General features: G+C 43.5%; 2 protein-coding genes across 11 annotated transcripts; both read right to left on the minus strand.

Moving 5' to 3' along the window:
- Positions 1 to 567: 567 nt before the first annotated feature.
- usp25 (ubiquitin specific peptidase 25) lies at positions 568 to 13,796 on the minus strand. 9 transcript variants are annotated; one of them, XM_049743346.2, is made up of 26 exons: positions 13,565 to 13,796; positions 12,000 to 12,077; positions 11,703 to 11,847; positions 11,441 to 11,564; positions 11,200 to 11,362; positions 10,163 to 10,249; positions 9,970 to 10,107; positions 9,069 to 9,145; positions 8,869 to 8,942; positions 8,162 to 8,313; positions 7,919 to 8,046; positions 7,708 to 7,803; positions 7,420 to 7,584; positions 7,020 to 7,243; positions 6,874 to 6,944; positions 6,570 to 6,798; positions 6,226 to 6,498; positions 5,979 to 6,118; positions 5,619 to 5,765; positions 4,985 to 5,080; positions 4,502 to 4,680; positions 3,783 to 3,861; positions 3,605 to 3,684; positions 3,286 to 3,409; positions 2,051 to 2,243; positions 568 to 1,444 (listed from the first exon to the last, which is right to left on the minus strand). In XM_049743346.2, exons 1-26 carry the CDS (start codon positions 13,604 to 13,606, stop codon positions 1,272 to 1,274), a joined length of 3,477 nt encoding a protein of 1,158 aa, XP_049599303.1. In that variant the 5' UTR covers positions 13,607 to 13,796; the 3' UTR covers positions 568 to 1,271. The 9 variants fall into 9 exon arrangements, with proteins under 9 accessions (XP_049599303.1, XP_049599299.1, XP_049599300.1 ...); XM_049743342.2 differs by having other exon boundaries at positions 4,985 to 5,098; XM_049743343.2 differs by having other exon boundaries at positions 4,985 to 5,098; positions 6,226 to 6,495; positions 7,020 to 7,246.
- A 4,456-nt stretch (positions 13,797 to 18,252) lies between these two features.
- Positions 18,253 to 23,988, minus strand: nrip1b (nuclear receptor interacting protein 1b). Of its 2 annotated transcripts, none has more exons than XM_049743338.2 (2): positions 23,841 to 23,988; positions 18,253 to 23,749 (listed from the first exon to the last, which is right to left on the minus strand). In XM_049743338.2, the coding sequence occupies exon 2, from the start codon at positions 23,710 to 23,712 to the stop codon at positions 20,146 to 20,148; it is 3,567 nt and encodes a 1,188-aa protein (XP_049599295.1). In that variant the 5' UTR covers positions 23,713 to 23,749; positions 23,841 to 23,988; the 3' UTR covers positions 18,253 to 20,145. The 2 variants fall into 2 exon arrangements, with proteins under 2 accessions (XP_049599295.1, XP_049599297.1); XM_049743340.2 differs by having other exon boundaries at positions 18,253 to 23,770; positions 23,841 to 23,986.
- Between the last annotated feature and the right edge of the window lie 722 nt (positions 23,989 to 24,710).

The raw sequence follows: 24,710 nt of genomic DNA on the forward strand, positions 1-24,710 counted from the left end.
GCACCTTGACCTCCGGGGTCAGACAGACAGCATGTGTGTGTGGGAGGGGAGTTGTGTCTGTGTGTACTTCCATTTCTGGAGGCGATCACATAAGCGTAGCTGCACTACACAAGCACTTGACAGAGATACACTATCGTGCTTTGACGCCGGGCGGGAAGGAGAGTCACAATGGACAGAACGCTCGGTGTTTTTAGCCGCGCAACAATAGCTGCTTTCATCCTGAGCGAGTCGTCGTGGTGAGCTGTTGCGGTTGGGGAAATGAGTTTACAAATGAGATTGCTGATAAATGAATAAAGCATCACTTTGAAAGTGTTTTTTTTTTACAAAAGTGGCTCTAAGGAAAAAGTGTAAGAAGCTTGAAAACTTTGGTGAGGCTGTTCAACAAGCTTTTCTCACCCAAGTGCGCCTGCTATGATGACGTCCGCCTCACACTTCAGAGGTTGTGGGTTCAATTCCGGCTCCGTGGGTTTACGTCGGGTACTCTGCTTTCCTCCCACATCCCAAAAACATACATAAGGGTACACAAATGTAGGCCATGTACTCAAAGAAAATGACAAGACAAGTATGTATTTGGCCTAAAAGGGCCATAAATAAAACTTTATTCTATGGATTTATTAACAAGCCACAGAGAGAGTCCATGGCTGGCCACCACAGCACTTAAACCATCTAATCGTGGAGCAGCCCACAAATACATAAGAGCCGTTTGAGTTACTGAGCTTTTCTTTAAATTTCATCGTTTTCATTCTTAGAAAAATGAATCAAATGGTAGTAATACTGTACCAAGCTGGAGGCAGGGCAGAGCAGACAAACCTTTTCACGCACGCAGAGACGGCGGATGCTTTGAAAAAAGAGCTTTGTAACTCGGTCGGTCGGTCGGGGGGGGGAATGCTGACAACACTTGTAAACTAGGAGCACCCCCAAATTTGTGTTGTCTCGCAAAGCTGATACTAAATGTGCTTGGCTTTTAGCTGCAGAATAGTAGCTCTTTTGTGCTCCACCGACATTTCGCTTTTCATCTTCCCTCCAAAAACAGTCCACTTTGTCCTCTCCCCACTAAACCTCCTCTGTTGTTTTTTTTGTTTTGTTTTGTTTTGTTTTTTTGCGTAGAATAAATGAAATATCTGTAATGGCAGCAAAAGAGTAACAGAGGAATAAGCGCTAGAAAGCAAGTGAGCCCTGGATTTCTAAAGGAAGGCATGGGTTAAGAGAGGTCCATGGGATTTTTGAGCCTAAGGGGAGGGAGAGAGAGAGCGAGGTTCCATCTGCAGAGCTCATCTCCCGTGGTTGGCCACCTTGCAGAGTGTGGTCATGATGCGGCCGAATCTTTCACACAGCTCCAAGGTGGAGTGGGCGGGCACCTTGGGGGGGTCGTGGAAGCTTTTGATCTCCGTCGAGCAGTCCAGTAACTTGGGGAGGAAGTCAGTCAGCTTTTCTTGGAGGTTGGCTATTGACATAAAAATGGCCAGACAGAGAAAGATAAGAAAAATGCATCCTCAGACATCAAATGAGCAAATATTTAGACTTTGATATCATAAGCGACAGCACAAGTCTGGAGAGCGTGGGCCTGGGTGATAAAAGTCAGTCTTTCCTGAACATTAGCCAGAACAAGCTTTTGCTGGACCAAACTGATAGGCGCTTGGAACACAAATGTTTAAAAGCACTCTTTAAAGTGCAATCCAAGTGCTGATTAATAGGACTGCTTAAAAGAATCTGAAATCCTATCAGGTCTATCGTACACAGTGCCCTTTCATTTTTGTCTCTGTAAACATCTTGCAGAGCTGACATGACCTGGCAAAAGTTCCTCTTTTTGGCCTGGCAAATGTGATTTTTGGCAAATTACACTGTTGCGTAATTTCACTGATCATTTGGGGATTTCTGGGTTTATTTTATTGGAAAAATACAACTTTGTCCAATTTTTGTGTTGCAATAACAACTGACACAAGAACAATGTATTTTTGCCAATAGTAATAAAGGGCAGTGGTTGCACGCCACAGTTAATATTCCCAGCACTAGTCTAATTAATAGATTTTTTTGTGTCAAAAAAACTCACAGTCCATTTCTTGACCCAGGTAAGAGCACCAGCGGTTCCTCATGTCTTCCACTGCCAGCAGGTCCCTCTCGGTGTCATGGAGCAGCAGCAAGGGGATGCAGGGGACCACCAACTCATTCATGATTCCCAAACCAGTGGTCACCTCTGGTTCCTCTCCGGACTCAAACATGGCTGCTGCTTGCTCGTTTAATTTCTATGGAGCATGAAAGACATTGAAGATGTTCTACTTGAAATGTGCTCCTACCTATAAGTAAAACCATTGAGCCTGCAAATTTATATTACCAGACCTTACTGTGTAAACTTGACCTTGAACTAAATTCAATACATTCTGTTTTTGTTTAAAAAAAAAAAAAATACAATTGTTGAATCTAATTATTTTAGATGATTTTATTAAAATGTTTGCAATGCGGTCATCATATTTTGTCTGTGCAATGCTGTTGTGAAATGTGCTTTACAAATAAACCAGCATTTAGGAATTGGCACTTTCCAGTGTTTTTAACAACCTCACTTTTTCACTGGTATAATTTAAAATGTGTTTCATAGCTGTGCAACGCAACTGGTCTTCTCTCTGTGCAAAAAAAGTACGCCCACCATTCATCATGAATTTTTTAGGTGGGACCTAAGGGGGATACAATCTTCTCATACTGTGCTTGGACAAAAAACATCGTGCTCTAACAAACTCAGTGACCTCCTACTCTGAGAGGGGGAGAAAAAAAAAAAAAAAAAAGTTTCCCCTTAATTCAGCTTGGCGTCCCGGGATTCAAGGTTGGCTACACAAAACAACCAAGTGAATTAACTATGTCAATGTTGGCAATGTTTTCAATTAAAACAAGAGCAGGAGGTAAACAGCTGAAGCAGGGGTTCTGAACGGAGATTTCAAATGACCGATGTGAATGCACCGAGCCAAAATGTGAGGTTAGCTGAGGACATGCTAATGTGTTTACACTCGCTGGCCCTCCTGCTTCCTATTCCCACTCCAATGATTACATTACAAGCACAATGCTGGCGTAAGGTTACTGAGTGCGCACTGCTAAAGATCAGCTCCAGGCTGATCGCGCTCAAATACCACCGGCTCTAACCGAGCACACTGCTCTAAAGCTCAGTGGGGATGAAATTTAAAAAGAAAAAGAAAAAGGGAGGGGGTTAGGTAGAGGGGATTTTCATTGTCAGCTTGGAAACCCTCAAAATGGAATACTGTTTAATTCATTCCATTTTAATGGAATATTTGGACTCACCAGCAAACAATCGCGACGGTAATGACCAAGGAACTCCTCATCGTGTCCTCTGTACAGCCCTTTGGACAAAAGCTCTTTGTTGTACTGGTACGAGTAGATCAGATATATCAGCGCCTCCACATAACTGCAAAGGAAGCAACAATCAGATTGTGTGTAGGTTTGCTATGAGAACAAAAAGAAAGGCCATCTTGGAAATGAACAGTGAATGCTTGTCTACTGTGCTGCCCTCTGCAGGTGGCATTCGAGTAAATGTTGGCGTAAGAAGCAAAATGAACAATCCAAATAATGTGCTACAACATTGCAAGATGACAATCCATACTTTGTCTTGTGGAAGAGCTCCAAGCCAGTTATCATAAAAATGGTTGTTTCTCGGAAGTTCCTGTAGTCTTGATGCCATATCTGTGTTGTAAAACAAAATATTAATTACAGAAGGGCAGCGCATTGAGATAAGTCATCTAAAAGGAATGCATGATAGATAAGGGGAAATCCCAACTGACCTCATACTCATCCATGTTGACCTCCTCGGGCTTAATTAAGTCCAATTTTGCACGTGCCACACTCATAATACTCTTGCATCTGCAGGGGAGGAAGGAAGGAAGACGAACTGGCATCAGGTCTGATGGTGAGTCATTGTCAGGAGATGAAACAGTCTAGCCTGCCCCTGGGCCATAACTTGGCCTAATGAATCACTCTTTAGTGCTGAGAGGAAAAGTGAAACGCTCCTCTGGAGGCTCCTATCGAGGCCACATGCACACATAAATCTAATTATCTTGCTCAAAATAGAGAAGTGAGAAATCAATTTTTCACTCAGGAATTTGGATAGAGGCCAACAAGCATCGGGAGAAAGATTTGAGAATGTGTCATCGGGAGAAATAACACGCAGAGGTATGATCGGGAGGGCGTAAGGGAATTCTGATATCTGTCAGTAATGTGGAAAGTCATATCGCCGTGTCTTTTTAGATTTACGCATCAACTTAAGGTTGAAGGAAAATTGTTAAGCACTGTCTTTGACATGATACAAACAGGCTGACTCTGCTACGTCAAGTCTCTGCTACCCTCTGCTGGCCATTTTAGGAAAGCATGGAAACAAGTTGGGTTGAATAATTTCAAAAAATATGCTTAGAAATAGCACAAATAGATGGTTCACCATATTTGAAAGATTTAAAAAATATATATATATTTTCAAAATATTTTGAGGGTGTCTCGCATGGTGTACCTCTCATCAAATGCCAAGTTCCGGTCAGCAAACTGAGTGAGCAAAGTCCTCTCAAGGATCTTCTTGGGTGCCTGGTTCTGGAGGAAGTAGACAATGACGTGATGAAGTCTGTAGTCCTTCTCTGGGGGAGTGTCTTCTTGGGCGAACCTCACAAGTCGAGCGTATTCTAACTTGAGTGCCTGACCGCAAAAACAATGTCCCATGATCATTTAAAATACAGATGGCTCCACAGGTTTCTCTGTTGTTAAAACAAAAACAAAATAATCAAACTACTATAAATAGCTGACTATGGCTTTGTTTGTTTTTCCATGATGAAATGATAATGGTTCAACAAGCATGTCATTTTGGGGGTTTCCTGGTTTCGGAGATGCAAACATTTTGCCCAATAACAATTATGAGAGAGAAAAACACAAACACGCTGATTTGCATGAAAAGGTGGAAGTGGGTGGAGGGGGAATGCAAAAGGTGAGGGAGCGACGGTACCTTAAAAAAGGCTGCCTCAGGGCCATTCTTTTCATATACTCTGCTGGATTTGCCAATAGCCATAATTACACCCTGCATGTTTGGGGTCATCATTGCCTGCCCGGGAAGCAGGAACTGCATTAAACAAAATAATAGGCTTTCTCTCGTGATGGAACAAGTGTGGGCAATCTCGCAGTTAGACACTTTGAAATGCTAAATGCCAGACATGCATCACTCTGCGGTCCATGCGTTTATTATAGTGAGGAGGAATAGAGCCATCGCGTTTGTAGTTCCAAGCATACAGTATTCCTCATTGACGGCTGGGTTTGACAGGGTGACTGTTGCTCACAATTCAAGCCATAAAATCCAACGCTATACAAAGGACAAGACTGAGCCAAGAAATGACAGCTCCTGAGCAGAATTAGAAATATGTGATCAAATATTTATGCTTGAGTCGTGCTCAATGTAAACTTCACTTTCCCACTATCATCAATCAAGATGAACGCAATGATGAAAGGGGCTTCACATAAAAATACAATTCCACCCAAATGCAGACTATTTAGAACGGCCATGCAAGAAGAGCGTCATATTATTGCATTTTCAGTCTGAAGCCATTCATGAGAATCAAATCCATCACAACTGGATCTCGGTCTACCTCATCATCATACCCCCCTTCTTTTGACTCAATGACAAAGGTCCCCACATCGGGGATGGCCACCTCTACGGTGTGGTGGACAGGGGACTCGTCCTCCATGACAAAATCAGGACTTGGGATTGGGGGGGTGCTCAAGTGGACTTCAGGCTGAGGGGAAGTGGAAGGGTGAAAAGAATGTAATTGGACAGAAAAGACAGATGACTGATGGGAAGTACAGTGAAAAGAATATTCGATATTCTAAAGTATGCATCATATCCTGAGAATAACACACAGTTTAAATCATCAGGTTGTGCATGTTTTTCAAACTCTCTCTGATTCAAGTCAAGTGTGGTGTGTTCAGACTTTGTATGTTTTACATACGGCATTTAACAGTGCTTCGGGGCTTCTCTCCTCCAGTTCAGCACTCGCCCTGGAAATGGCCCTCTCCGTGTCCTCCTGGAGATGTTTGGAGTCACTGGTGGGCGATGGCTGCTCCATGTACTCGGGATCCTGCTGGAGTGCTGTAGAAGAGAATTGAGAACCAGCGATTATTTTGAGAAATTCCATTAAAAAAAAAAAAAAATCACATTTTGTATATATTGTGAATGCCTGGCAGTTGAACTCTGACCTGCATTGTCTGGAGGGCTGCAATCAATACTCATGGGCTGAGGTGAGGAGGAGGAAATGGAGGTGCTGGATGCTGTCGAGGCCGCTGCTGCCGCTGCCGCAGCCGCCGCGGCGAGAGCCAACTTTTCCTGTTGGGCCTTCCGAGCCTGCAGTGCGTTCCACTCCACAATCTCTTTGTCAAAGAGCTCATTGTCCCCCTTGACATACTGCTTCAGGTCCGGCGGAAGTTTGTCCATGCCACTCAGTATCTGGCCAGTTTCTTTATCAAAGTCTTCTGTGTTCACAAAAATGGTTGACAGTGTTCAAGTATGACAAATGATTTGAGTTAGTAAAGTTTGTGCGTACCTTCTATGAGAAAGGGCTTCTTGTCATTGATATACATGAGACAGTAGGCACTGGCGTTGCGGTAGCCTCCGAATGAGTCCCGCACAAGCTCCTCCCAGGAGGATTTTGTAACGGCGATATCGTTGTACTTCATCCAGCAACGCTGGTGTGGGTCGTAGATGTAGGCCCAGTAGTGACCTGCGTTTGCCTGGCCTTCGTGGACCAAGACTGCATGAAGCCGGTAAGGAACCTTGACACAAAGGACATTTTCAGGACATACATATCGCAACTGATGTATTTCAGTATAATGGCCAGTAATGATCACCTGCATCATTGATTTGTCCGAGTACATCAGCTCAATGGTTCTGAGGATTCTCTTTATGCTCTCCTGGAGATCTAGCCAAATGAATATCACGCAAACAAAGTAAGTACTCCATGCAGAACTTATCAAGAGCAAATGACGGGCAGTACCGCGGGTGTCGTTTTCAACTTCGCTCCTCCATCGATGCAGGCATCCCTCAAGCACCCTCAATTCCTCTTCGGTTATGTGGCGCGGTGCGGGGTGCATGGGGAGATCAGGAGGTAGTCTGGACTGGGTGAAAGGCTTGTGGACGGGCGCTCTCTGCTGCTGGGCCGCCGTGCCCGAGGCAGAGCCTGAGCTCTCCGCCGTAGCCGAAGAGTCCTGCTCGGCCGAGCTGCTGAGTGTAAGACATGGGTACCAAATTAGTTCAGAATGTTTATTCGCAGTGAAATATGTTTATACTATGAGATGAGTTAAATATGAAAACACTGCATTAGTGGTATTTTTAATATTCCATTTATTTTGGGAGTGAATAATCCATTCCCTTGTTTTTTTTTAAATTAAATTTACCTTGGAGGGGGCAGCTGTAGTCCAGTTGTGCCACCAGGAGGGGCTGATGAGTCGATATCTTCCACAGGCGAGGTGCATACAGGCTGACTGGAGGCAAATTCCATTGCATACTGGAGGACATCTGCCAGAGGAAACCTCTTGGGGCCGGACCCATAGCTCAGATACCTTGGTGGAAACAGAGAGACTGATACAAACAGAATCTAAAATGACAGCGTGAGGCGTTAATGTCCTTAGCATGTTCTGTTGAATTTGCACTGATGAAAAAAAATATACAGAAAAAATATATACCTTTCCAATCTCTGCTGGAGCAGAGTCAAATGCTCTTTTAACCGCCTGATTTCCTCTCTCTTGATTCTGGTTACTTCTCGGTTTCTGTCCATGTACCTAACGAAAGAAAACAAATCTGATAAGATCAGAAGGTTCCGTTTAATTGTCTATTGATGCCGGCCGGGAGAATACTAATCCATCAAAGCAAGGAATACAAAATAAAATCGATCACCTGTCCATGAAGAGCATGGAGGGGAACTCCAGCTTGTTGTGGATCTTTTCAGGCCGTCCAAGCGCTTGATTAAACTCAAATCTTGAAAGCTCAAAGGTCAACACGGGAGGGAGTTCTGTGAACCAGTGCTGAAAGGAAACAAAGTTTGGGGAAATGTTTCTAAGTTCACACCACGTGTCTTGATGTTCAATTTGGATTTTGGGCAGCAAGCAATCAAATAGTACATTGCTTTGTGACACTCACCTCTTGTCCAGACCTGGCAGAATTCTCTGCAGAGTGCAGGGATTCAATCTCCCCTTCGATCATTGCTGCCTCAAGACACTCGTGGAGATCCTTGAAGCCGTTCACCTGCAGCGGGTACTGGCCAAACATCTCCGTGTTCTCAAATTTTTTACCTGGAGACATAACAATCAGACAAGCACTTAGTAATTGGCAGCGAATCCAAGCGCAGTCTGTGCCGTGAGATTGAAACAGATGTTACGTCAAGCTCAGGCTCTCCTCGGCTGATTTTCTCGTGTTCAGCAAGACGCTAATTCATTACACAGCTGTTTGTTTACGCTCCAACATTGAGCAAAAAAAACAACAACTCAAAGATAACAAGCAGGAGTTGCTAGCAGACATGCAGATGTGGCAGCATTAAGTTGACTTTATGAGCAGCAAAGCCCAGTGGCCCATGTTTTGATGGCTGCGGGCCACTATTGTCATGCATAATAACCACAATGTCAATCAGCTGTCAAGGTCTTCCACGATCAATGCATCAGCACTCCTACTCTACATTCAGAGTATCTCATTAAGACAAGGTCACCTTTCATTACCAGGGGGAAGGGGGGGGGGGGGCAAAGACGGACAGCTTTTACGGTGACTGCAATCAAACTACTCCGAGTCTTTCTCTGACAACTTCACTTTTTTTTTTTCCTTTTATTGATTTTTAATTTGACACCCCATCTCACCTTCCAGGACACCCACGGCAAGGAATCGCCCGTAGAAAAGCTCCACCATCGGGTTCTTTGGCTTGTCCTCGTCTCTGCAAGGAAGGAAATAGAGATAACGCTGACCGGGCGGGCCAAAGGTGCGTGCAGACTTGCCTTCATTCTAATTAGCGGGTTGCTTTATGAGCCCTTTAAAAGTCATTGTAAAATGATGTAGTTACCCGTCTTCTTCAGCCTTCATTTGAAAGGCGTCCTCCAGCCAGTCCAGAAGCTTGTGGGTGAACTCGCTCACATCCTGCTGTAAAGCAAAAGGAAGTAACATGCAGTGCGCACTTACATGACTACTTTTGGCCAATTCCAGCGGAGATGATAAAGAGGCAAAGTAGGTCAAGAAATTCAACTCGTGCTGATAGGGCCCTGAGCTCTACATTTGAGATGACTCATCTTCACAGAGGAGTTCACAAATTGCTGAATTTCAAAGAAACGTTAACACCCCGGCCGCCAGACCGCCCGCCCGCCCGCGGTCACCGTGCACCTCAGGACTGCCTGCTGATTTGGGTCAATGCATAGCTAACCTGACTAATCTGAAAGCAAGTGACAAGACTGATGAGTGGGGAGGCAAAGTGCTTGACCCCAGTTAACCGCTACAAAGACACAGGCTTATAGAAGGAGAAGAATCAAAGAGTTTCCAACTCGGACATTGTCGGATGTGCTTTTGCATAGTTCAGCAAGGGATGAAGTGGTTTGGAGGATTAATTGCTACAGATAAGAAAGGTTAAGTGTCCCAGAGTCACTGGAGCTGAGCTAGCAAAAAAAAAAAAAAAAAAAAGTGCAGCTAAGAGAAGGCACAATTTAAAAATATTCATATTATTAATATAATATTATTATAATAATTCAAAGTATAATTTATATAATATTAAATATTGAAAATATTAAACATCAGCCGCATTCTACAGAAGCTGCAAAATGACTCATTTGAACGAGTTGACAATTTTCAATCATATTTCTAATAAGTTCAGTTTATTAACCAGGGCACTCATATGTGTGTGTTTAAACCTCATTGAGATCGACTGATTAGTTATTGTGGCCGCTTCGTGTTGACATAAGCAAGTTCTGGCATACCTGTTGTGACTCACTGGACTTAAAGGCATCTTTGAGGATTTCCACTGCCCGTGACGGATCCACATATTTCCTCTTGGACCCAACCATGAGGGAGAAGAGTGTCCTCAGCTCTTGCATGAAGGGAAGGTTTCTGTGTTCCTAGTCAAAGAATGAAGAATTTAGAGCAGGAACTAAAGCGGTAGAAAACTCTTACCTTCTGGTTTCGGGGAAGTTCATGAACCCTGGCTGGTGGTGAGTAGTTAAGCACCAGTCGCTGGAACTCCAGAAGGTTAAACAGAGACTGTGGGAGGGAAATTGAATGAGAATATCTTCGTCACAAACTTCAAACAATCCATTAGAGCATTGCTATTGAATTAGTGGCCCAGCCAGTAGTCCAGCCTGCCTGAATTGCATTCAAAGAGATGTAGAGGGTATCTCGGTTCGCAAGATTTGAAAAAATTCCTACACTGAATGCAACACTCAGATTGCTGACGGTGTTGTTTTCAAGTGTGGCTAGCGGTGCTAAAAACAGCAGTCGTTGGGGGGGGGGACCGCGGTATGGGCTTTTTAGGGTTCTTGGCTCAAATCTTTACTCTTCAGTTTGCATGCGAGAAATTTCTCTGTAGGTGTGAATGTGAGTGGGAATGCATCTTCCTCTCCTGCTACCAATCTAGGCACTAATACATTTTCACTGAATATCGCTCTCGTGTTAGAGATGTGTGAGGCACGTGGACAAAAGTGAAAATAAAACCGCAGAGGAATGAGTAATGTGTTATGTAAGTACATAACAAAATAAGACATGAAATATTATTGCTTCAAGTCATCATGTGGCAGGTTTTTCTTTAATTTCAGATCATGTTATGAAAGAAGAATGTTGTTGACTGCATTTCTAAAAGGGTCGAGAGTCACATTACAGAGGAGCTCAGCAACATGTGATAGTGTCTGGTATTTGTTCGCCTGGCATATTTCAGCTCTGGACAAATTATATATTTTTTTTAAATAATAATTTTTTCATTATTCAAAAATTAGTTGGGCGGTTGCATGAAACAAATTTTGTTTACAGTATTTTTTCTTCTTCTTTACTTTGCTTTTAATTCTCTTTTAATTTACCCCTTAGCTTGATTGTGGATCTCAAAACAAAACAGACTTTTATTCACAGCAAATGTTTTTCTTTTTCTGGAAAATGGCAAAAACAAGTGTGTCTTTGATCCGTTTGCATGCACGTGCTTGTGTGTGTTTGGGTGCGCCCACCTGAATGACGGCACTGAACCAGCAGGTATTGCCAACATTTTTCAAGCCTACGGGGCAGTTGTCTATCCTCTTCCTGTCATAAGGGTTGGGCGAATCGCTCCATACTTCGGTATGGGTGCGCTTCAGACTTGCCTTGTTCTCTGCTATGCTTGCCTCCAGAACTCTAAGGAACATAGGCGTGGTGAAAACATGATCAAGCCCTTTGGTCATACAAATTTGTTTTCCAGGATAATTCTGTTACCTGCTGATGGCCTGCTCCTCATCAGTTATGCCGGTCTCCCGGAATGCCCGGTTGGACTCTGCCAGGCTGAGGGCAATTGCTCTCTGAAGGTCATCTTTATCATCTCCGGTCAGGTCAATGACATCTGAACCACAGCAAAAGCATAAGGAGTGAAACATTTACTGTGCATCAACAGTGGTGATTTTATTGATTCTCATTTTTTGTCTGCTTTTTAATGTCAAAACATGTATTTAATACTTTTCGGCAAGACGAAGATGCTTACTTGAGTCTGCTTGGCTGCCCACGCTTATGTATCGGTCATTGGACACCTGAGAAGTCTGATAGTAGGTGGTCTCGTCTTGCTGTGGAACCTTGGCATTCTTCTCTGTCAGGTAGGCCACAGCCTCAGCCAGGTCTCCATTGCTCACCTGCATTGGCCAAACAAGTTAAGGTCTGTAAACACTCAGCATGAGTGATTCATTGCAATAATATCGTAATTCCATTTCATTAATGAAATTGAAGAAATGATGTTACTCCTCATCTAAGTGAGGAGATGCAATTCATTTGTGCTATGAATTACCTGCAAGGCCTGTTGAAGGAGTTGAACATCTGTGGTGCCTGTGACTTCTCGTAATTGGTTTAGTAGTGTCTGCTGATGCTGTTGAGGGGAAAAGAGCAACAGTCGTTAAAAGGGTACAGAAACATATAACATGTCATTTGCTATGGGCTTTCTAAAAATGGACTATAATTAGAGTAAAAAATTGAAAATGACTTTCTAAAATTACAAAATATGCCAGAAGGAGGCGCCAAAGCCATGTCTAATTGGACAATAGTACAGTACATTGGTGCCAAGGAAGTATATTGGACAAGTTGGACAAGCTTTGCAAGATAGACACTTTCCTAGATGGATGGGTTGCAAAAAAAATATTTTAATAGGGATGACTTTTTATCCGCCATGTTTATCCGCTTATTTATGTCAATCTTAGCAGAATTAAATGGCCTCAGCACACACTCCTTCTGCAACTCATGTCTTCAATAAATGCACTTAAATGAATGAGTGCACTTTGTATACAAAGCAAGCCAGCAAGAGGAAGAGAGCCGCCTGAGATTTTTCACAGGTGCAGCAGGCAGCACTTGAGGGTGCCAGCTAGTTCATAAAGGTCCTCTTTGCATTCACCAATCTCGTATTTGACGTTGTGGATCTTTTTAGCAATCACTTCTCAGCACAAATTGAAGTGAAGCTCAACACGTACAGCAGATAGGTAGTTTGTGGTGAAGTCAACGGGTTGCAAGCTTGATGCAGTCCTTGCAAACAATTTTTATGCCAGCAAATATTAAATGCTACTTAATACTTCATTTAATAAGGTGTGTTCCAATACTTCTGCTCGCTGGAAAAGGGAGTGGCTTCAAAACAAAATGTGCTCTGCCCACTTGGAATTATGTAATGTATTTTGCAGCTTCTACCTGAATTTTTTACTGTATTGGAAAACACCTGAGCGTCCTCATTCAAGTCAAATGACAAGTACAATTTGTTAAATCTCCGCTATCTGTGAGGACTCTTGCTAGCTATGCTATGTAAACAAAGCTATCAAATACTTTGGGCATGCGTAACCTCGACCACATTAGCGCGCCCAAAACAGAGAACATTCTTATCAAACAAAAGACGCCACGGCGTTGTTGTAACTTTTTTTTAACACACAAAATGTTGCTCGTTCTTCAATTTTAGTTAATAAGGCAATGGCAGTGAATTTACATAACACTAACACTTGGCGTTGTTTATTTCTCATGACGCCACGGTTGGCTAACATTACTAAACGGGTGCGCCGTGCAAAAGCTTGTTTCCAAAGGTCAGCGAGCAGATCGCTTATAATAGTAACGCAATTTTCACTTTCTGCAAAACATGGGCTGGACCGCTAACAATTAGCAAAACATTGGCTAGTGTGTTACTACGATAACATAGGCAAGGCCTCCTGTAAACAAATCGCATTCGATCGAAATGCAAATCGCGTTTCTCATATATAATTGCACTTGAAGGTGATGCAATCCACCTATAAACGCACAACCTATTAATAAGTTTGAAACCCCAAACAACACCGTATTGCACTTACGAAAAAGTTAGCTAGCCACAGTTAGCTTGAAGCTTACCTTTTGAGAATGCTGCTGGAGGACATTCTGCTCTACAGTCATGGCCGATTCAGGTAGAAATGCTGACCAAATAAACGCAGGAGAAGCAAAACGAGTTTTGCTCAAGTGATTTAAACGGGATGGGAATCGTTAGTCTGCGACATTACGGGTGCCATAGCAGAGTGAGCTGGCCAGATTGTCAGAAGGCATGAAAACATTGCCGCCTCCCTCCCAGAGATCTGGTATCGATTACTCATGCCTGTGTTAACGAGACTACGTCACGAGCCATAATAACGTAATGCGCGTTCATAGAAATATCTGTTTTTTGAAATAGAAAATCATCCGCTTTTAGAAATAAAATTAAAAAAATTAATACAAAAGTTTAATTTCAACAGCAAATGTTTTTTCCCAATGCAGGTTGTCTATATGGCTTGTGATTTTTTAAAAAAAACATATGAAGTCTCGTATTCTAGTATGACTAGAACCAAGAACCACTTTTTTTTACTGTACACATTTTTATTTTGTGTAACAAACTGCAATGCCAATAACTGAATTTCCACAAACCCTTAATTCATCTGAATATGTTATGAATGTACCCTGAAATCTGTTATTTTGCTATATTTCATCAATAATGCATAAGAGCTCATCCAACATTAAGTCATTCAACTTTAATTTGATTTATTCCTTTTACGTAAGAAGCGAATGGCCGCACAACTGGGTCACCCTCAGAATCAGCATTGTTGTTGAACTCAAGCAGTCAGCATGCATTAACATGAACTGTGTCATCCAACTAGCACAAATACATATTGATGGGATGACTCGGAATATGGAAATGATGAGGGCATATTCTCAAAATGCTCATAATTTAAATATGTTGATGAAAGAGGATAGATAGATAGATAGATAGATAGATAGATAGATAGATAGATAGATAGATAGATAGATAGATAGATAGATAGATAGATAGATAGATAGATAGATTGATTGATTGATTGATTGATTGATTGATTGATTGATTTTTTTCCGCATGTTCAGGTACTGTTGCTGAGAGTTTAACCAGCAGATGGCAACATCTTCCTTTCAAGCGTAACCTTGGCAGAGTTCACTCATACAGTATACAGCAGCTGATCTGTGGAATAAGAAATGAATGATTCATGAAAATGATCTCACTGGGTAAATCAAGTTGCATTATAAATCACAAGGTATGTTTTTAGTATTGCGGCTTAATCAATATTTTGTGTGTGCAGTGTGCAAAACTATTGACTGTGCATATATATTACCTAAATAAGAAGTCAGAGTGCTTTATTTATACAGCCCTGTGTAGCCATCTTGCCTGAGCAGATACATCACAGTTTGACCTTAAGGTGGTGGGTTGAGCGATCAGTCATGAAAATCTGGAATGCTGTCAGGAAGCCAATCAAAATTGAAACTGATGAATTCATTGTCACAATCAAGATAGTTGTTGCTATAATCCGACTTGATCCTTGATGGACAAAATGAAAATAGCAAGAGTTCAACTGTTTGCAGAAGAATAAACTCATGAAATTAATCAGATCAAATAAAAAGTGTCATACATAAATTTATGATGAGAGGCAACAAGTCCCCTTTTATTCCCTTAAAGAGCAATTGATATATTTATCCCCTAAACCAGAATAGTTGTGTAACTCCACTTGACAACATTTTATGAACACCTTACATAAACTCCAATTGTCCTTTAGTCTCCACAGTACAAAGTCCACAGGGCAAGCTGGACTGAACTTTCAAATTCTACTTTTGGAAAATGTTTACTTGGGGAGTTCATGACCTTTGCAGATTATCCACCTAGTCATCATTTACCGCTTTACAGGAAATAAGTGACACTTTCAGAAGATGATACGGCACGCATAAGAAATATCTCTCTCTTTTCGGTCAGACTAAAGTGAAAATAACAAGATGTTGACTCTTCCGTTAACCACAGAGGAGATATCTCCTGCTGGCCTCTCAAATATAAACACCCAAATGAATGTCAAACGGGTGCCTGTAAAAGGACTTGAAAGGAAGTTTCACAGTGGGAGCGGGTATGAGATGGTCGGGATACTGACATTGGTTCTCGCGCTCCCAAGCCACTTTGTAAAACACGCTTATCTGACATGGCAAATATCATCCGTGTTCTTTCAGTGTCAGCCAAGAGCTATCAAACTGACAGGCTGTGCACAGTGAGCCTCAGGGACTCTCGCATGAATATTGCATTAGCTCAGTTTACATGATTGGATGCGGCCATGGCGGACGCTCGGCAAAGCCATTAGTGACTTTAGCCGGCAAGTTAATAGCGTTATTTTAAAGTACTACCTTCCATTTTTATTTTTAAAGATGAGCACGAGCTGTCATTTGGTCCAATTTTTTGTTTTGACTTGCAAGTAAAACTGGCTGCTTGAGTAAAGATTTCCTCTGTGCTGTTCATTTCCCCCCACCCCATACACAAATGTTTAAAGTGAGAGGGGGGGGCAAGTGAGGGCGGGGAGGTCACACAGCTGCAAGCCAACAGTTGATCCTGTCCCCGGAAACAGGATCGCCCCGGTCAGGTCAAGGAGTTGTGGCAAAAAAAAAAAAAAAAAAAAAGGTTCTGACCCCTGGGGAGAGGGAACAGACTTCACAAAGAGGTACATCTTCTCCTATAAGGAGAACCAGCAAAAAAAAAAAAAAAAGGTTGGAAAAATAAACCAGTTTGACCTCTTTTTTTTCAGAGTCAGAGTTTCCCCAGGTGTGTGGTTTAACCTCTTTCACTGTTGTCTGACTTTTAGGTGCAGCTCATGTTTAAACACTCATCCAGGCATAGCACAACTCGGGTTCCATTTCAAGTCAAGACAAATTTATTTATCCAACCCTTAATCACAGAAACCTCTCAAATACCCACAGGTGACAAAGACTAAGAACGGCTCTGAAAAACAAGTTATTTTACAAGATAAATAGTTATCTAAGCGACTAGGTTCATTTAAAACTGCAGATTTGCCCCCCCCCAAAAAAAAAACCCAGCATAATGCTGCCAGATAATGTTAGAAAGAAAACCCCCTGCTGTCAAACCTCCATTACAATTTAATTGAAATAAAAAATGGAATGATAAATAATTACTTTTCGATCACAATTTATTTCAGAAGTGCAACGATCAATTAAGTAATCAAATGAATGTCAATTTAAAATATGGAAAACATAAAAACATGTTTCTTATTTTATACGTGTTGACAATATGTAATTGTAGCTTTTTAGTCATGTACGTAGAATAGTGTGTGTACACCTTGTTTTCTTTTCCAGAATCTGATCAATAAAGCAAGTGTCTGTTATGTTTGGGCATACGCACAAACACTGTCAGATATAATACACAAAACCTTAGAAAAATAGTTTATATAACACGTGAGGTTCAAAGTTCATATTGACAGAGTGCGACGAGGACACCTGCGTCTTCTTACGTGACTGAACAAAGGGAGGCACTGTCCAAAAATGCCTTTTGTCATTTATGCAAGTGCCAAATGAATGTGAATAAAGTGTGTTGTGTTGTTTTGCAACACGTTTGTGGAAGGGCAGGGGAGGGGGGGGGGATGGATCTACTTACACACATGCTGTGTGCTGGTCTTTGGGCTGAGGTCAGGAAATGGAGGCGAGAGTGCACGCAGACAAACAGTCAATTGTCAAGTTTTACACATTGACCTCAGGTTAAACTTGTGACTCCCTCCCTTTATGTTTGCCGCCGCTTCAGCAATTAGAGGAAATCAAGAGGTTACCCGTGGTTCAGCCTTGATAACAATCGCGAAATGGAGAAGTTCACAGAGGAGAAGGGTGACTCGGAGTTTAAAGAGTGCAGTCAGTCATGGGGAGGATTAAATTGAAGAAAAAAAAAAGAGGAAGTCAAGGCTGAAGGGAACTGTGCCGCTTTCTCACAAGTGCACCACGGACAAAAAGCCGTTTGTTTGCTGCCTGGGTTTTACATGCAAACCAAGTAAGCTTGAACACCGCTGTGAAAAGGTCATGTGTGAAAGACGCTTTGTAAAGTAGCCCGGCACAGCTCCTATGACATTCCACCCTACCCAAAACAATTTTGACTTTAAAATGACATTTATTTTTGGTTAGCAGAAGTCATTTTGTGCGGGCTTTCATCATACGTGTAGTGACCTTCACGTGTCCTCCCTCCCTCCCTCCTTCCCTCCATTGTCTTTCCTGCCTTTGTTAACATTCAGCACTAGTGGGCAGCAGCCAATTCGGGAGCCCGTGTTTTGGGAGCCCATACAGGACATCCTCTCACTTTACTTTGATAAAAACATACAGCTTAAATGACACGCTTGCTGCTTGACTTAGATGTCCTTTACGGTAATCGTCTTTATTGTGGACGACTGAGTCACACAGCATGCAAGGTGCGGGTCGGGAGCCCGTAGTGGCCCGCCACGCATTGTAATAATAAACAACATGGCCTACATCACAACGCACTGAATATTGCAAAATCAAAACATCTTTTTTACATCAAACGATTCAACTATATTTTCAAATTGAATACTAGGCGGCCATTTTCAAATCTACATTTGAATGTTCTGAGCTACTCAGCCTTGTATTTAGCCAGCAAGCAACAATCAATTCTACACATTCGACAATCAAATTCTTGTTCAATCCGTCACCCTCGAACGTGCGACGAAGCAGCTTCTGAAAGTCAAAGTAGAAAAAGTGCAAGACATTCAACTAGGTCATGCATTTCAGAACTTTATTTCAGAGATATCAGTGCAAATGAACACCAAAAAATGAAAACATAAAAAAAACAACTGTTTCAGGTCTTCACATGAAAAAAATGAACCACCCTTTTTTTTGTTGTTGTCATTGCAGCTACAAATTCTTAGATGCACATTGCAAATCTATGATTGTACGTCAATTCTTCACTAAAGCCCTTACATGGAGCTTTGTTAACCAGTAACAGAAAAAGAAAAAAAAAATAATCACAAAAATATTCAATGCACATGTATATTCTTCACGTTTTTCATCATCAAATTGTTCAACAGTCTGTGGTTATTTAAAGACCGTCGTATCTTCTCAAAGAAAGTGTGTGCGTGTGTGTGTGTGATTAAAAAAAGAGACCTATTTTTAAGACTTAACATTTTTCCCCCATCACCAACGGGGATGGATACACAGGTAGGTTCCCATGCGTCTGCATGCAACAGGCAGCAGTGAGGAGAGTCAGACATTATTACACAACACGGCGCAGAATAGATTATCATTTACCACATAGACACATGCAAAGAACAAACCATCCAAGCCCAAAAAACAAACCAAAAATGATGGGCATATCATCATCATCATCCTCTTCCTTTTCTATGTACAACTGTACGCATATAATTCATATTTACATATCAGCGCAATAAAAACTAGGGTAATATCTTTGCTCAAACATTACAAAATAGTCATCTTTCATACTGAAAGTACTATTTACACAAATACATTGAACCATTGTGAAATTGTATCAATCACTGAAGAGACAGAACAGTATGAATATGTATTTCAAAAGATCACACGACCAAGTGGAGAAAAGCGGCATGTGAAATTAAAAATGAAAAGGCAATGGTTTGACCAAAACAACCCCGTGGTCTTCTCTTCATTATCATGCAATTCTTTTTTTCTGGGGGGACATTTTTATGAATCAAGAGATGACCACAGAAAGGGCTAGAATAGAAAGCACAACATTTAAGAAATGGAGGGGAAAACCACGAGCTGTCAAATTGTCAACAGATAACAATACTGACTGACATTATTATCACATGCCATTTAATTATTCTGCAAAAAGGACAAGGAGGATTTGGCTTCAATAGTGCAACCTCTGGGTGCTCCTAGAGAAGAAATTAGGAGTCAAAGCCAATGTGCTTCATATTCAAACTTTGTGCACAAATAGAAATGAGCGGGGTTAAGCTTGACGTTTTTCCCATTTTGCACAAAACCACACATGCGTAACAATTGACTAAAAACTACCGAACCCAACGCTGCTAACACGCCTCCCTGAATTTGCACTGTGTGTGGAAAAGTTGAAATCAAATAAAACAACAAATGCGGTGACCAATCCAATTTCTGTTGGCAAAATCACACTGTCATTATATTACATTACACTTTGAACCTTGACTTAACAAGGCTACAGTGTGAATATTGATTTCGCTATAACCGCTGGGATGGAGAATATAACACTCATCTGAGTGCTGCCATTTTTTTTTTTTTTGGTACCATCAATAATATTTTTGTTAATGGCAGGCAACAATGGAGACATTAGATGGTGATATCAAATAAATCCAATCATTTTGACTGTCAAATAAGAAGCGTAGGTAATGGAAAAACTAGATCAAATTAAAATGCAAAGGGCCTGATGAGTTATTTTGAGAATTTTGGTTGTTTCAGTAGTAAGCCTAGCCAAATATAGATCTTTGTCAAACTGAACCACTTCAAGAAAACAAAATGTGCAATTTGAACCAGCATTTTTTTTTCCCTCTTTGTCATTTGTCTCTCTCTCTCTCTCTCTCTCTCTCTCTCAACCCATTTGGCAAGCAGTAGGAAGAAAGAAAAAAAAGAATCAATAATTCATCACATTATATTTGATTATACAACTTCTATTCAGATGACTGACTCAGCCTCTGGTTGTCATGGCTGTGCTTGTCATTGCGCTTGCTTGGTGATTGCGGGGTGGAGCTTTGTTCATAGGCATGCATGTCACTGATTGGCTCTTCTTTAATTTTCACAACAGACTGAGGTGCTTCCGGCTGGTTCTTCAGCTCCTTTCTTAGCTGAACACTGCCCTTCTGCAACATGTAATACAGGATCGGGTTGGAACGTGACAGCCGAGGAGAGTCCGGGTTGGAGTCGCAAGCCTCGTCGTTCTCCTGACTATTATTCCATTGAAGGGGGCTCTCCGGCTCCTGTTTGACAAGATTGGGCGGCTCTCTTTTGTGTGTCGCTTGCCATGGCGCTAAATGATGACCGTCATTTAGCGGAGGGGTGGGCAGTGTTCTGACGTTACCTAAAAGCCCTGAGTTGAGCGAACCGTGAGGGTGCCAGCTGGGCAGGTGGAGGAAGCTGTGGTTAGGGGCAGGTTGAGCGAGGACGTTGCCGTTGGCCTTGCCGTTGGCCTGCAGGACGGAAGGGCTGGATGCGCCGCGATGTTGCTGAGACAACTCTTTCAGGCAGTTGTCAGAGAGCAGCAGTTGTTTCAGCACATTGAATCCCTGACTCTCTCTGCTAAAAGTTTCTCTTGGTGGACTCCTGGTTGGGAGTTCCTCCTCTTTCAGATGCCTCTGCTGGTCCGGCGCCACCTGGGCACCGAGATTGGCAAAAATATTCGCGTCACCCCTTTGAAATGCTCTCGGAGACTTGGTCTCGTCCAAACGGTCGGTCTGGTCGGAACATAAACGTCTCTTCTTCGGACTGGGGCTGGAATATTCTCTCTTTTCCTCTTTGACCTGTCTGCTTTGTGAATCCGTTTGCAAAACGGCACTCGTGTAGTACGTGGCTGTCTGATGTTTAAGCAACTGGCTGAGTAGACCGTATTTTGCGATCACCTCAGCTGGTCGATGTTCAGCTTTCAAGTCTGTAACGGACAGAGGGACGCTCTGCCGCTTTCTGTTGTTGACGTCCTCAGAAAGGGATGGCCCCAGCCCTTCCTCCGTTTTGACTCTTACATCAACGTTAGCACTATCAAAGATGTTTGAGACGCTGGGGCTCCTGTCATAGGTCCTCCCTTGCAACTCTGCGCTCCTCCGACCACTCCCTTCAGGCCTGTCCTTGCGGCTGACTGAAGCCGAAGCCGTCGTCGAACCCGCCCCTAGAAGAAGCTGCAACACAGTGCGCCGTTCCAAAAGGTTCTCGATCTGCGAAGGTGGAGGAAAGGTTTCTTTTCGATTTAAAGGGGTGCTACTCCGTGCAGGTATGTCAGAGATCGGGGTGGCGGTGGTGCTTCGACTGATTGGGGTACTGAGCCTTTCCAGTAGGGCTAAAGGCCTGCTGTTATCAAGCTCCTGGCTCAACCCTTTGCCAGATGGGATTGGTGGGGAGGATGAAGCAATGCCAGATTGAGCCAGATTTTGTAAGAGTTTACTGGCACTGAAGGCGGGCTCGGGAGCCTTCTCAGCAGGGAAGGATTTCGACTTGCACAAATCCAACGGGCTCGACTGGACCTGGGGAGTGGGAGGGTGCGGGGACATTGTATCGCCTGGGGAGCCCGTTGGATGAACTGGGGCTGCAGGCTTATCTAACGGGCTTTTCGTCCCGGACTCCTCCCAGGACACGTTAGGTTGACTTCGAGTCATGGTGGCCATAGTTATATCAAGTGGCAAATCCTCATCCGTGTTCTTACTGATGATATCGTTGTTTCTGCGGTCAAGCAGAAGCTGCATGAGTGTCACCTTTGATTGGGATTTTAAGTCTGGGTTCATTTCATGCTCTTTGTTCTTCACCATGTCTGTTCCTAATACATCAGGCTTCCACTTTTTCAATAAAGATTCTGTGAGTTTGTCCAAGGAGGAGGTAGAGGCGGATGAAGAGGAATAGGAAGAAATAGAATTGGAAGCAGAAGAAACAACAGTGGGCAGCGGTGAAAAAACAGAATTAGTAGGTGGAGCGGAAGAATGACAAGAGAACGGCGTTGCATTGGAACAAACAGCAGCGGTAGAAGTGGATGCAGTGTGTGGAAAGGTGCAAAGCGAGGGAGAAGCCGAACAAGGGGTGGGAGCTTTTGGCCCTGCAACTTGTTTCTTGGCCCAGTTTCTCATCGAGAGATCCATCGGGGAACAGCTTGAGTGGGAAGTCTCTGCGTCACTGCTGTCCTTGGTTAGACTTTTCTCATGGGTGGAACATTCGCTATCGGATGTAACCGATGAAGAGCAGCTCGGTGGTAGAACGCTGCAACTATCCTCCAGGTGTCCATTTTTTGTCAGTTGCTTCTGGTTGTTATGGTTGTTGAGCAGCAGCAAGAGCAAACTGCTGCACGTTTGGGGCGGGCGGGTGGGTCGTGAGTCAAAGCCTCGCTTTTCCCTTGGCGGCTGGCTGTGAAAGTGGCTCAGAGTATGCGGGGGAGTTGGTGAGGAGCTTTGGATGTGACCGCACAGCAAAGGTGGGCTCTGTGGACTGGACAAGGCCAACCGAGGGAGTGTTGACGTTTGCGTGTGTGTCGTGGTCACTCCGTTTTGGCTGGTTAAACAATTGAGTGTCTCTGGCGTCTCTGACAAAGTCCCGCCGCCCACACTCTGAGGCCTTTTGTCAAGGCCGTGTTGCTGGTTTGCCATGGCAGCGAGTCTTTCACTGGCAGATCTTCCTGAGAGCTGCGCTTTGAGCGCATGCTCTCTGGAGTATTGCTGGAGATGAGCTTCGCTGGACAACAGTAGGGCCAACTGACTGCAGGCAACGCTGGGCTTGGGCGAAGGGGCTGGACTGGAACGTATTTTCACCATGTTGGCGACAGCCTTCAAACGGTCGGCGCAGGACACCGATTCCGAAGCTGTCGTGGCAGAAGGGGGTGTGGCGTTGTGTGCTGCCCGGGGTGATTCCGGTGGTTTGTCATGACTGTGTCCCCGGCGACTGTAAGGGGTGTTGCTGTGATTTTGAAGTTTGCTCTTTCTCATTAAGCCCTTCAAGCGGCTCGAGGCTGTCCCATACACCGGCAGCGGCTCCTTGTCTGCGGGCGGCGGCGCAGTGGAAGGAGAGGAGCGTTCACTCGGTGCCTTGTTTGAGTGCTGAGACATGGCCACGTTCTGCAGCCGGGAGCTGAATGACTGAAGCAGGGAAGCCAAGAGAGTACTCTCACCTCCATGAGGAGAATCCTCCTGTGACCCATTTTGCAGGCCTCCCACTTGGCCATTAAGCTCCACTGGTGGTGAACTTAAACAGTGGTTTCCTGGATCATTCCAAGCCCCGGAGCGCAAGAGGCGGGCCTTCTTCAAGTGCTGCGAAGCACCCATGGTCGGACCACTGTTCCCAGGCTTTGGAGCCGTGGGTCCGTGCGTAGGGAGCTGAAATGGACCCCCCACCTTATCTCCCTGATCTTGGTTGCTGTGGGCAGCCTCAGACCTCCTGCTTGCCGTGGCCCCAGGCCCGGCCACCACTGGATGCATCAGTAAACCTTCCAGATAAGTTAAAACAGCTGAATCCTTGTGTGTCTCAGGGCCAGGCTCCTCCCCATGAGTCATGTTCAATACTAGGATCCCCTTGTATGGTTCAGCAGCGCTACAAGGAAACAAATGGCAACTAAATCATCAGGTTGACACTCACTCAATTACAAAAAAAAAACAGTCACAGTCAAGATTGGGGTGATTACCTTTAAACACCATAGGTTGTCAGAATGTCGATGTTTCTATGAAGAACATAAGGGGTCAGCGGAATATTGCTGGACAGATGTTTAAACATTCCATGGTCTCGGGTTTCAGCGGCAAATCTTTGCACATCTCACATGGGGGGACCTGCAGAAGATGGGCAGAAGCAAAGAAAGTGAGGAAAGTGTTAAATTGGCACGCCAATCTCATGACAACACCTTGTCTGCCACTGTTGTTACTTGGCAACATTTCAGACTGACTGCATCAACCCCCCAGTTACCCAAATGTAGATTAGCTCTGATTGGATCCAAATTGAAAATTCAAGCCCACAACCCTGAAAACAGGTCTTGAGACATAAGCCCCTCACAGCCAAAAAACAAGTGCCTTGTGAGAGCTGTGAATAATTTCTTATGCAGCTTGGCGTTTCAGTAGATTAAACCCCCCCAGCCCACCTCATTCTCCTCCATCTCACACGATGCAACCCTCAGTCTACACAAAACGTGATCCGTCCGCCCACTCACCCACTAACATGATATTATGTTCAGATGTATGTAGAAATGTGGACTAAGGTTGCACTGTATCCATATTTATATATATACGTGGTGGGTACTTCTCACCACAGAATGTTTGGGGCACATTTCTATCTGGAATGACGCAGGGACAGCAATGTAACCTTCAAGTTATCTGTCGTCACGTGTTGATATCGGCAAACAATAGAGAAACAAACTGACATCATCTTGTTCCTGCAGAAACAAATACGGTGAGACCACAGTGGTGGCTGACCAAGTGTGTGTCAGGAATTCCAGGGATCAGAAGTGTCTCTCACACCACACAACTGGATGTGTGATGTGCCACGGTGCCAGTTACTGTGACAG

The sequence above is a fragment of the Syngnathus scovelli genome, chromosome 15, assembly GCF_024217435.2.
Source record: "Syngnathus scovelli strain Florida chromosome 15, RoL_Ssco_1.2, whole genome shotgun sequence".
Lineage (NCBI taxonomy): Eukaryota > Metazoa > Chordata > Actinopteri > Syngnathiformes > Syngnathidae > Syngnathus > Syngnathus scovelli.

What these genes read in the sequence shown, in the direction of transcription:
- nrip1b (XM_049743338.2), bottom strand. Translation starts at nt 23,712, where the DNA reads ATGACTCATGGGGAGGAGCCTGGCCCTGAGACACACAAGGATTCAGCT.
- usp25 (XM_049743341.2), bottom strand. Translation starts at nt 13,606, where the DNA reads ATGACTGTAGAGCAGAATGTCCTCCAGCAGCATTCTCAAAAG. An exon ending in CTCCAGCAGAGATTGGAAAG is followed by an intron (nt 7,585 to 7,707) that starts GTATATATTTTT and finishes GTTTCCACCAAG; the next exon opens with GTATCTGAGCTATGGGTCCG. An exon ending in AAGGGGGGTATGATGATGAG is followed by an intron (nt 5,099 to 5,618) that starts GTAGACCGAGAT and finishes TGTTTAATGCAG; the next exon opens with TTCCTGCTTCCCGGGCAGGC.